General features: G+C 35.0%; 1 protein-coding gene across 1 annotated transcript; it reads right to left on the reverse strand.

Annotated features, from left to right (window-relative positions):
* Positions 1 to 1569: 1569 nt before the first annotated feature.
* LOC105333174 (uncharacterized) lies at positions 1570 to 10316 on the reverse strand. Its single transcript, XM_034444952.2, has 7 exons — positions 10015 to 10316; positions 9024 to 9267; positions 6142 to 6258; positions 5175 to 5811; positions 4924 to 5089; positions 4190 to 4608; positions 1570 to 3890 (listed from the first exon to the last, which is right to left on the reverse strand). Exons 1-7 carry the CDS (start codon positions 10125 to 10127, stop codon positions 3226 to 3228), a joined length of 2361 nt encoding a protein of 786 aa, XP_034300843.2. The 5' UTR covers positions 10128 to 10316; the 3' UTR covers positions 1570 to 3225.
* Between the last annotated feature and the right edge of the window lie 2604 nt (positions 10317 to 12920).

Raw genomic sequence — 12920 nt, forward strand, 5'->3', positions numbered from 1 at the left:
AAAAAATTGTAGATTATTTGATTTAAAAAAAATTTAAAACACAATTTTCCAAAAATGCTGTTTGAGCGGACCGGAAGTGACGGACGATCGTAGTTTTACCTGATCGGCCTTAGAAATTCAAATATCTATCATTCCTGAAACTTTCAATTTTCTATCTTTAATCGTTTTTGCGAAAAGGGGAGGACAGGATCACTTTTTACAAAAAGAAAAACGAATATAACGGCCGACCGGAAGTGACGTCATCAACAAAAATGTACATGATAAAAGACCTTGATATTTTGTATTATTCGTGAAATTTTCATAAAAATCCATTGTAGCATATTTGAGATATTTGAGTTTTAAGAAAAATGTTAAGAAAAAAAAGAAAAATAGAGAAAAAGAAACCTAACAAAGACAATAGGGTCTTCCGTTGGAAACGGAAGACCCTAATTAAACCAGCTTCATGGAGTCAAATACAAAATATCTGGCCAGTGTAGTTTCACATATTCTGTATAAACAAGATTCAAATTCCCCCCCCCCCCCCCGGATATTTAAATGTTTATCATTAAACCCCTTTTCTAACAGTGTGATTTTATAGTCAGAGATCACATATTGAGCATCGCAGTTCTCAAGAAGATCTTAAACAACTGTTTATAAGATATAAACCTATTAATCAACCTTTGAACCCCTTGTGAGGCCATGGAATTGTCCAGATGATAAAGTCTAAACAATCTTAAAGAATGACCAATTTGTCAAAATGATTGCATATAAGTAAAACGATATATTAAAACACTTCAGTTTTAAATGTTTTCCTTTGTAAAATTGGACCCCCCAAGTAGGGCCCCACCCTACCGATACTCCTTAAGATTTTGACGAATTTAAATCTACGCTATCTAAGGTTGCTTTCACTAAAGTTACAGCTTTTCTAGGCAAATGTTTTTTTAAGAAGAAAATGTTTAAAGATTTTATTCAATATATTCCTATGTAAAAATTGGACCCCACTGTGGTTTCCTCCTATCCCTGGGGATCATAACTATAACAAACTACAATCTATCCTATCTGATGATACTTCTAAACAAGTTTCAGCTTTTTGTAGCCGATCGGTTTTTAAGAAGAAGAATTTTAAAGATTTTATTCTATATATTCCTATGTAAAAACTTGCCCCCCCCCTTTTCCTTGTGGCTCCATACTGTCCCTGAGGATCATAATTTGAAAAGAACTTGAATATACATAACCTGAGGATGCATCCACGCAAGTTTCAGCAAGTTTCGGCCAAAATGTGATCACCTTAGAAAGCTTACTTGAGCTTTTAGCTCAGGTGAGTTAATGGAGTACGACACTTGCTCATTTTTGCTATCGTAGGAAATATTAATTTATTGAAGTGAGCACCTATTAACCTTTTAAGTCAAAAGGAAAAGGGGAAGCAATATTACTTTACACACTCTATTAAAGTAAAATCGGAGGGAGTGGGTGGGTGGGGGTTATCTACATGTATACGATAAGCAAACCGTAGTAAAACTATCCACGTTGGGTATGGATCAAATACACTTAGTTAGCAAGGCTCATTTATAGATTATAAAAGAATTAAAGTGATGCGTGTAAACATTTTATTCCATTTACATTCATACAATTGTAATAATCAAATTCTCATAAACATGATTTTATCTGTTCCAAAATTTGCTTCTATGCTAATCCAGTACTCGCTGCCTCAAAATAAAAAACACAACATGCTTCTGTTGGATAATCACATAGATATCAGCCAATGTCTCATCAAGTGGTCTGTTATAACAAAGGCATACAACACAGACAACGGCGAATTCTATACGAAATACATGTACAATTTATATAAATCTCGAAGAATAAGTAAGAAACTGTTAGCCCAAATCTCATTACAAAAATTATCAGTATTATGTTTATTCATTTTTGATTTTTTTTTTGACCAACCGACTATCTACAAGTCCTAAGCTCCAAGTATAAGTGACTATGTGCCACTTATAAAGTATGTATATATACACATGTAGTGAATTGAGTTTCAACTGCAGGTGCCCGAAAATCGGCAAAATTTGATACCCAAAAGCGTTTAAAACGCAATGTACACGTAGCCACGCTAAAATTGTGTACAAACGTACATATCGTACATCCAATAAATCTGACGACAAGTCTAAAGGCAATGCGTATTGTGCTTTGTTATGGAGAAACGTGTAATGGAATATGACAAGCTAAAATAATATGAATGTTTTTTTAATGAAGAACTTTTTGAACACTTAGAACCCGTGTAAAATAAGAGGTACGTGATCCCATACCCTTTTCCGCTTTCGAGACAAGTCAATCAATGATAATGTTTACACGATGGTGGTTTTCTTTAACGAATAAAGAAAACAGTTGTGCGTTGATTTTCGTTTAAGTATTTATCATACTATAACATGCAAAGGCATGCAGGTTTCCTTCTTAGACCTCCAATGGATAAAGTCTAAAAAAAAAAAAACATGTACAACTATATCTTTTCTAAAAATATTACAACATCGTACCAACATTCATTAAAAACACAACTGCAAATTTTATACATGCAAAATAAAAACTGTCATTACAATCCAGTAAGATTTTGGCATCAAATGTCTCTCCCATGGCCGACTGTGGTTGTCCACTTCTTAAATTGCCATCAAATTATGGCTCTCATGTATCTTGGTGGAGAAAAATTTTGAATATATCAAAGCTTGTTGATGATGCATTGTAAAGCCGTTATTACAGTGAATTAAACCGAATTCGTTACCCTGTAATAAGTCAAAAAAAGAACTCTTTCCTTTTGAGATTTGAAAAAAGTTTATAGCCCTTTGTAGATAGAAAAAAAGCTTTAAATTTATGCATCGTCACATTAAGAGAGAAAATCTCTGAACGTTTTACCAAGAGATAGATATCGAAATCTGGTCAATAAAATCTAACACAATTCAAACGATTGAATATATTCCAATGTTGAATCAACCTTCCAATATACATTGACCAATTTAAAGAGACATAGTTATTATGCTAACAAGGTAATAATTTCACTTTGAACTTGTTTCTGAAAGATGCTCCGGAGAAAAACCCCGTTGATTGGTTTAATTCAACCAATTTTGATCTGCTAAAACCTAAAAGCACTTTGAAGAATATATTCAAGACAAAAATGGCAGCTAAAACAGGACGGTTTGTCTGTTCTCCTGAGTAACTTTCAGAATTACAAAAGTATCCAACCATCCTTTCTGACATAGTTCAGACTTTGGCGACCGGTTGTGTTGGGTCGTGATTTAATTCTTTATGATTAACTTCTTTCAATAAAACATCATCTGCAGCCTCATTGGCGTCTAACAACGCCTCCTTGTTTTTGCGATACTGCTTCACAATGCGAGATATTTCCTCAGCAGGCGGCGCTACTATGACGACGATCGCCATGACAACGGCCCACGCCTGGGTGAACCAGACCCAGGCCGAGAACTGTCCCTCACTCATCACCGTGTAACTGGCCATGATGATCCCGGGGATTACGAGGGCCATCAGTGCTATGCTGCACCCTCCCCCAATGTACGCTACCATCTTTGCCTTCTTAAATGTGGACGACATCTGCTCAAACGTTGGTTTTGAGTCAAAGTGGAGACCTTTTAGTTCTTCCCGATAGTTCAGTTCCCATGGATTGAGTGGGTTATCAATGTCGTAAAGTTTTTGCCATTCTTCATTTGCATCATCAGGACACCGGATAGTATTCGTTATTAGGGAACTTATAATGCATCCCAGTAAACTGCCACCAAAGCTCGCACATGTTCCCGCCAAAATGGCATAATCCTGGACAGTATTGATCAAGAAATTGTTGAGACCGCCCTCGTACATCGTTGCTGCTGACAATGTTGCTGTGATGCCACAGACTAGTCCTAGAATACCTCCTGAAAAAGAAAGCCATAAACACATTATGTACCACAGTAAAATAAACTTATATACAAATTTTACTTTGAAATATTGCAAATCGTTGCAATAGGCGCTAATTTGCATAGTCCAGGGTTGTATCAGTCTATCAGTTCCGGTTTAGCGCCACCTGTTCTTTAGTTACTAGCAATTTCGTTCCCCGATTGTTTGTGACTTGGTCGGTACATAATATAAATCCATCGTGAGTGGTTATGCGTTTAAGAATGATAGATGATTAGCACAAATAAGCTCTATTGTTTATAATAACTTTATATTTTACCCGTAATAAGCCCTTTAGAGGTCGCTTTCACCCACATGATGGAAAGAAGAACTGGTGGGAAACAAGGAATAGTGACGATGGCTCCGACATAGAAGATCCAGTTGAGATCAATGCCCGACTCAAAAACTAACATTCCTAGAGGAATGATGGCTATAGTTACCCAAACAATACACCAGTTTTTGAAGTGGATAAGATTGTCTTGATACTGCCGATAGTTTCCATGAGTAGGACATTGATACTGAGGCTTGATACAGTTGTCAGCAGCCTCGCTTCTGCGCACCATGTCCTCTGCGCAGCCATGACAGCGCACGATACTGACACATTGACAGTGAAGTTCACTGCGACTTTCATAAGTTGCAATTAATGTCTTCTTTTTATTTTTCCCGCACAGAACGCATTGTCTTCTCTTCATTCCGTCTCTACAGTTATAAAAAAATATAATTTTAAAACAAAATGGCCATTGTGTGTATCTCACGTACATATTTTGTTATTCAAGTGACAACTGAATGCGAGTTGGAACATGTATGAAATTAAAATAAAAAAGTATTTACCTATTACTTTGAAGGTGGATAATTTTTTTAAAATCAATACCAAAATCAAATTAAAACTTTTCTTAAAAACACAGCATTCATTTGAGAAGTTACCAAAGAAATTGGTTTCAAAATAATGGCACTCGATCCCAAATTCAATACAAAACTTTAATGTCCAAGACCAGTCGTTACGGGCTCTCTTACCTAAACGGTCTGAGGTAAGTCTGGTAGATGTCGTACACGATGATGGAGGAAATGGCCATGACCTCTCCTGACCCAGTAGACATCAAGGCCATGGCGCCCATCGTGAGAATCAGAATACCGCCAGACGACCCCAAAACCTTCTCTGCAATAAGAGGCGTAACCAAACCTGCAAAGAGTCAATGTGAGAATTCATTTCCTACGTTTTCTTTTCTAAGCTACCGATCCTTTAGATTACATCTCTTTATAGTCACCTTCATCAATTTGACCAGGTGTCAATAGGTGCGTCCCATTCTCCATGCTTAGTGCCAAATATGCCATTCCAGTAGTGGTTGCCATGGTTGCAGGAATGGCGAACCAGATAAATCCCGCCAAAATAAATCCCCAGACTCCTTGGATGGGTTTTGCGGCTATTCGACTCTGCCAAGACGCCTGATCACAATATGTGACAGCAGACGACACAAACACCTCGATGACGCCATAAAGAATAGCTACCCCAGAGTGAAAGGTTAAATAGCTATAGTTCTCATTTTCAGGCGGCCCTTTCACACATGAAATGTATTCATACATTTTAGACACGTGCCCTATAGAATCAAACTCTGTTGTTTCATTGTGTAGAATCTTCACCACAAAAACGATCAGAAGGATGAAAACGAGGCAGGCATTAAAGTAGGACACATAGAATGTGGTTCCAATGCCTCCGACAAGAGAGTAAGACCCAAACAGAACCGCCATTACAAGGAGCGAAAACTCGTCCGAGGTGTCCTTTGTCAGAGATTTAATGGTGGCCCGGCCCGCTAACAGCAGCCCTATCATGATGACAAGATTGGTGACAAGGGCAAACACGCAAAATACCACGTGGGCAGATTTACCAAACCGGGCATGGATGATCTGAAACAATCAAAATATTTATCAGATCTTTTGTTTTAAACTATAAGACGAAGATTTCCAAAATATCTACACTTTCATCTATATTTTTTTATTTCGTGACACGATGAATTTTTTTTTGTTACTTTATTAGATATACGATTAAATTATTTAAAAACCGTCATAAAAAGATTAAAAGGTGTACTGTTATTCCAAAGTATTGGATTCTATGAACAGAAACCGATAAACATTTGTGTGTACTGGGTACACAGCAATAAAGAGAGATAACATATAAAAAAACTTAGCATTTATTCATTGACATGATGTAGCTATATAGGCTATCTACTGATGTACCTGTAAGTAGGTTTTAGCTCCAGGTGCTCGAGTTTTAAACTGTACGGAGAATATCGGGAATATGAAGATGTTAACCATGATTCCCACAGCGTACCAAAAAGGACCAGCGACTCCATTCTGCAAATGTTAAAAGCAACAATTACTCAAATGTGATAGAAATATCTAAGAAACAATATATATAGACTTTGTTCGATGTGATCTAAATATTAAGATTAAGAATATTCTTAAAATTTAGATTTCATTCAATTCGATCGGTACATAAAGTTTAAGTATATAGAGTAGAGACAATTGAAAATGGACTAGTGGCTTGGTTTTGCAAGTTCAGGCAACAAGTTAAAAATTGCGATCTAAACCTATAAAGTTAAAAATATTCTGGTAATTTAATTTAAAACTTTGCTAAATGTGACTGTATATAAATGGCATGAGCTATTATATCATTTTCAACTATTTGCAATGTATATTAACGTATATCTATGTAGATAAATGAAAACAAAGAGCTAAGTATTGTCATTGGAAAGTTGGATGGTGGTAGCCATTCTTCGGCTAAATAAAGGAAAATATTCGAATGTTAAACCTTAAAGTTTTGGATTTTTTTCTCTAATTAATAATTGTTAATGGCTAAAAATGCCTTATTTAAAATTTCAAAATACATGTAGGTCTGATAGGTAATTTGTTGACCATCTGCCTCCTTTAGCTTATAAACATAATTGTATGTGTACTAGTATTTTAAAACTTGACGATTTTTAAATTGTTAGATTGATAAGAAATGACATCATTTTCATAAAGTCACTGTATCTGCTATTTCGCCTTCAATTGATAAAAAATACGCAAGACAAATTATAAACCTGCCCCTTGCGCCCTAGTTACTATAATCATGGGGTCAAGGACGACCATCTAATGTCATTGAATGTACCTAGCCGGAAATTTGAATCTTCAGAAGATTTAATTAAAAGGGATAAAAAACGATTACAATTAGGTACAATTATTTCATGTTTTCTTTTTTAAGGAAGAGGGCCATCAATGATGTATGGCTACTGTCAGCATTACCAAAGAGGTGTCACGTGACAGGGCAGGGAGTTCCCCATCAGTCACGCTCGATCGATTTTGTCCTTATTTGACACCGTCATCCAAAAAAGAAATGGTTCATCGAATGTTTAATGTCCTGAGATGGGATATAAAATAAAGATAATAAAGACTTGAAAAAAGAGAGAATCAATGCTTAGAGTCTGGTTTCTTGTTCCTGTTTTTGGATGTAGACGAAGCATCAATTATACATCAATTACATTTTTAAGAACTCGATCAGCGTTTACTCGAGTTCCCTTTTCATCAGAATAATGCTTGACAGAGGTCTTCAGATATATAATGCAAACAGTACATGTACCACATAAATAGGGAGTATCTGATTCGGATTTGAGTCAAACTTTGTGAATTGTGTAAAACTAAAAAAAAACAACTTAATTTTGGCAAAGAAACGAATAAAATCATTTCAATATATGCAAAAGGTGAATAAAGAAAGATGAGGCTAGACATGTGAAGTATCGTGCAGGTTTTTTTTATGTAACTAAATCCATCCTTTTTATCCCCATAAATTCATGTTTCACCTCACAAATTCGCCTGTCCAATTTCAAATTGCTCCCGTAGATTTCACCAAGATAATTGTCGGACCTTTTTATCCCCAGTTCAGGATATTGATATTTTGTGGCACAGTTCCCAATTTCTCAAATAACTATCACTATATTTGAGTATCTATTGAAAATGGGAAAATGATGAAAAACTAACAGAAGTGGGAAAGCTTGATTGTGCGCCATCTTTGCAGAGCAAAGAAAGGACGATCCGAATTAAGGATATAATCTCATTAGTACAGGGGTCAGACTGAATTGGAATCTAAAATAGATATTCACACTTTGAGATATAACATGTGACTATTAGCCAAATTCTTTGGCCCTTCGTTCAATTACGATGAAGTTGATTTTGTGGAGATCGACTCAAAACGAGGCACTTAACGTCTGCTTGTGTTACCGCCATGCGATTTACGCGGACTCAAGAGTACTCGTCGTTCTATTTCGAACATCTTCATCTCGTGCTAACTAACTGGGGATATCATGTGACATCCTCTGTCAAAATAAATCACTGGCAAATCAATGTCTTCATTCGTCATTTGTCATAGAAGAATGTCTAAGCTTTCCAAATGTCTCATTCAGGTGAAACATTCTTGAAAGGATGATAAGCAAGAACGGAACCAACAAGCGAGTATCCAAAACAAAACAACACAACAACAAACAAACGAAACAAAACAAACAAAAAATAAAACAAAGAAAATCTCACAATGTATTTTTTTAAAATATTTCACTCAGATTGAACGATCTGCACATTTAAGTGGTTTGTTGAATTGCATTTTCTTGGTTGCAGTTCCGACTATACTCGTGGTCTCCATATCTTATTGATGAGATTTCATTTGAGTCTCAACATATTACCTAAAGCTGAGTATATCAGTAAGTGAACTAACCCAATTCTTAATCAAACCAGGAAGAGCATGTTTGAAATTTATCGTTTTTGGATTTATAAAGATGGAGTATGCCAGATACTGGTGTTCCTTTAGTTTTGTTTTTGTTTTTGACTTGAATTGAGTTAAATGATATAACAATTTGACAGACCGCCATGTAAACGGGAAATTTTGCAGAATAAATTCAGATGCATGTGTTCTTACCAATGATAAAGAGGGAAATTAACATAATTATGTTTGAGTATGATTTACTTTCACGAATTCGAAATCTTTAGTAACTATCAAGTCATATTTTGATTCCTGGTGTCAAATGAATACATACAATTCATTTAAATAGCTGGTAAAAAAGAACAGGCATCTCGATCATTAACACGTTTACCTTTGTTGTGAGTGTGGCGCTGTGTAGAATATCCCCAGGCCAGAACAGCTGGGAGGCGACCGTCACCGCCGTCAGGCTCAAACTCACGTTACCGCCGGCGTCAAACGTAGTATCTAGGTTATGCTCGTCGTGGAAAATGTACTTCCGGACTGAGTTGTGCAGGACTGCTAACAGAATGGAGAACCCGCCAAATCCCAGGATCATCAGCAGGGCTGACTCATACCGCTCCAAAACGGGGTTCACTCTACTCAAAAAAACCCAGAAATTTACTTTTTAAGTTCATTATTAAATTCTTCTGTACAATATTTATCCATAATGTTTGCATATTTTGAATTTATTTGAAGAGTTGTCTCTCTTATAACAGGGACATTGTACCTTAACTAAGATTATATGAGTGTGCCACGGTCTCCTAAAAACTATATCATAAAGAACAAATTAGAAAACTCGTCCATTTCATAATAAATACTTGTATTGAATTAAGTGCACAAATATATAATTAAGAGAACTCTTTCAGTTCATAATACTATACAGAATACTTTGCCTGACATCAAATTGAAAAGAAAACACTTTACTGAATGTACTTTTCAACACACCGTGCTGTATATTTGATACACATATTTGAGAGAAATCATTTCACGAATTATCATATTCGCAAGAGTCATCTCTCATTTCATTTCAGAAATGACAATGAATAGATAGCTCGAAATGAGATGCATGTACACAGTACCTATTCATGTAATACAGTGGCGTCGGATGCAAATTGAAGTGGGGGCCTAGACTCATCAGAAATCTTCACAAGCAAAAAAAAAAGAAAAGAGATTATGGTTATACCTAACTTTGCAAAAAAAGTTGAGGAGAGGGGCTCGACACAAGTTTTTTAAGTTATTGTTCTGCGAAGAATTTCCAACTTCTTTTGTATTTTAAAGACTTAATTAGCAGAGAGAGAGAGAGAAAGAAAGAGAAAGAGAGAGAGAGAGAGAGAGACTCTTACCCGGTAGTTCCCGGTGCTGGGTTGAGGGTGACCGGACATGCTGATCTGTTGACGCCCTTCACGAGGGTCGCACAAAATCCGACCCAAATAACACCAACGATACTCCTCGCCATGTCCTACGCTGGATTTGATAGCACCTGAGAGAAACTATAATAGGGTCATTCAAGGCCAGGTAGATAAAGGCGGAGAGTTCTGTTTTTACAGCATACGGAATGAGGCTGGTAGCGCCTGTAGAACCTATTATATACTCTCACACACTGGGAGAAAACATTACCCTACCGATGGTCGATAGCAGCGGAATAAAGCAAGGAAATTATCAAACAAAAGTATCATTACCCCATTTTTTTCAATCCTTTTCTTATCTTCAATTTTAAAACTTGGATGTCATAAAACGTATTTCCTGCAAAATGTTCTCGGCTTACAAAATTTAATAACGTTAGAGATAAAGCGCCGGGTTAGCGCTAACAAGCCCAAAAACTTAACCTGAATCTTTTGTAACTTTACGATGTATTTTCAAATAACGACAAATGTATATATCTAACGCAACATAGATCTATTAAATGATATATCACCAGTGGGACCTGGTATGTGAAAAGTTGGTACATATACACTATAGCAGGTTAAAGCAATATGAGCTTAATTTTTTAGAACTTTATTTTGGTGCAAAAACCTGTTAGTATGATAAGTCTGCATGCATGTAACTTAAACTTTAGATATATAGATTTGATCCAATGATTAATTTTTGTAAAAAAAAAAAATTATCTCTCTTCTACGGAATCGTATTAGTGCCACATATACACTTCACATTTTTTTAAATTCTACACTTTAAAGTGTAAATTTTACACTTTAAAGTGTAAATTTTACACTTTAATCTGTAAAATTCACACTTTAAAGTGTAAAATTCACACTTTAAAGTGTAAAATCCACACATTAATCTGTAAAATTTACACTTTTATCTGTAAATTTTACACTTTAAAGTGTAAAATTCACACTTTAAAGTGTAAAATTCACACTTTAATCTGTAAATTGTACACTTTAATCTGTAAATTTTACACTTTAATCTGTATATTTTACACTTTAAAGTGTAAAATTCACACTTTAATCTGTAAAATTCACACTTTAATCTGTAATTTTTACACTTTAAAGTGTAAAATTCACACTTTAATGTGTAAATTTTACACTTTAATCTGTAAAATTCACACCTTCTAAGAAATATATAACAAATCAATTTTTGCACAGGACGACAATAATTCAATTTTGTTCCAACTAAGGCTTCTCAACTTTTCCCACAAAAACATGACCAAAAGAAATTTAAAAATCCATGATATTTTTGTTATTATAGTAGAAAATAACATTTTCGTAAAAAAAAAAAATAAAAAAAATTCAACATGAAAATTGCAGCTAGTATAGCGCAATGTCGCCAATTCAAATTAAGCAACATCAACTACTTGTATATTTGTAGCAAATTAACATTCTAAAAAATGGCTTTTGTGGTAGTTCCGCATGATACTTAAAAATTTATCATCAATTAGATTATAATAATTCTTTCTATTATTTCACGAGATTAAAGTTTGTTTTTGGAATGTATGTAATATATACATGTCGACAATAATGAAGCCATTAAAATACATATAATTGACAAATATTTTTAAACTAAAATTTTTAATATTAAATTGTTAATAAAATAACATTTCAGAGTTCAAAAAATTACGACATAAAAATTGCACTTCAAAATGACTACGCATAAGCGGGCATTGGGTTGTTGTCACGTTTTGGGAAGACGGGGAGGTATTTTTTTCTGAAATAAATATCACATTTTGATACTAATTACGCTCTCTTACCCCTTGTGCCGATTCATATGGCCGATTTTTCGTTGTTTCTTTCTCTGTGCGGAACAGTCTCAGAAAGACTTCACATTTACATCCAATTTACGGCTGATAAATTACGACTAAAAATGGGTGTATGATATTTGTATTAAACCATTAAAAGAGACAATTATAAAGACGAAAAATGAGGGATCCTAAAACCACGGTAAGATTTCCGTATGACTGCGACTACACAAGAATACATTGTCGTGTATATCACATAATATAGATGTTATCATAGGAAAACAACTGAGCAAAATTCCTAATGTTCTACAAAATATTAATATCAGTACTATAGTACTAAATATTTTATATTTGTAACAACTGTGTTATGATCCTTGAATTATCTGGTGAAATATACTCAAAGAAAAATTTTCCCTGGGGAGGTGTCAGAGGCCTATTTTCGGTCATTTTACATTGTGAATTCAATCAGTGGTGGATAGGTTTGGTCATACCCACAGCCTTTAGATCCTCGCATGACCTCGAGTCCCATTGATTCACAGAACATGTACAAGTACGATTATTCAAAGAAAATACTCATTGCTAGTTAAAAGATAATGGCTAAGTGTTCTCACGAGAGAGAGAGCAGTGTTCCTAAGACGTTCAGAAGTGCAGTATCAATAACACTCAAGTAAAGAGGAGATATCTGTACACCTGTAGCGGAAGTGGGTGACACGATGAATGCAGCAACAAAATAAACAGCATTAAATGAATTTAATTTGTCATCATAGTATAACCCTGCATGTAACTCAGGCATACTCTAAAACATGGCCTGGCCTCGCCTGGCATTAATTTTGGCCTATTTTGGCCTCTTCAAAAATTTTTGGCCCCAAATTTTGAAATTTATCTTTTTCTCATTTTCTAAGATTAAGATTGAATTTTTGTTGATTTTTTAAAATAGAAATTGAAAATTCAATGCTCTTTTAATGTTTAAGGAATAATCATATAAAAAATATATATGACAAATTTGGGGCCAAGCCAATTTAGAGGCCAAAAGTGAGGCCAACTTTGAGGCCAGGCCAGGTTTTAGAGTATGCCATG

The sequence above is a fragment of the Magallana gigas genome, chromosome 2 (genome assembly GCF_963853765.1).
Source record: "Magallana gigas chromosome 2, xbMagGiga1.1, whole genome shotgun sequence".
Classification (NCBI taxonomy): domain Eukaryota; kingdom Metazoa; phylum Mollusca; class Bivalvia; order Ostreida; family Ostreidae; genus Magallana; species Magallana gigas.

Coding starts and splice junctions, on each gene's coding strand:
- LOC105333174 (XM_034444952.2), bottom strand. CDS start 10,127: ATGGCGAGGAGTATCGTTGGTGTTATTTGGGTCGGATTTTGTGCGACC. Junction 9,268..10,014: donor CCAGCACCGGGAACTACCGG/GTAAGAGTCTCT, acceptor TTTTTTGAGTAG/AGTGAACCCCGTTTTGGAGC. Junction 5,090..5,174: donor ACCTGGTCAAATTGATGAAG/GTGACTATAAAG, acceptor GACTCTTTGCAG/GTTTGGTTACGCCTCTTATT.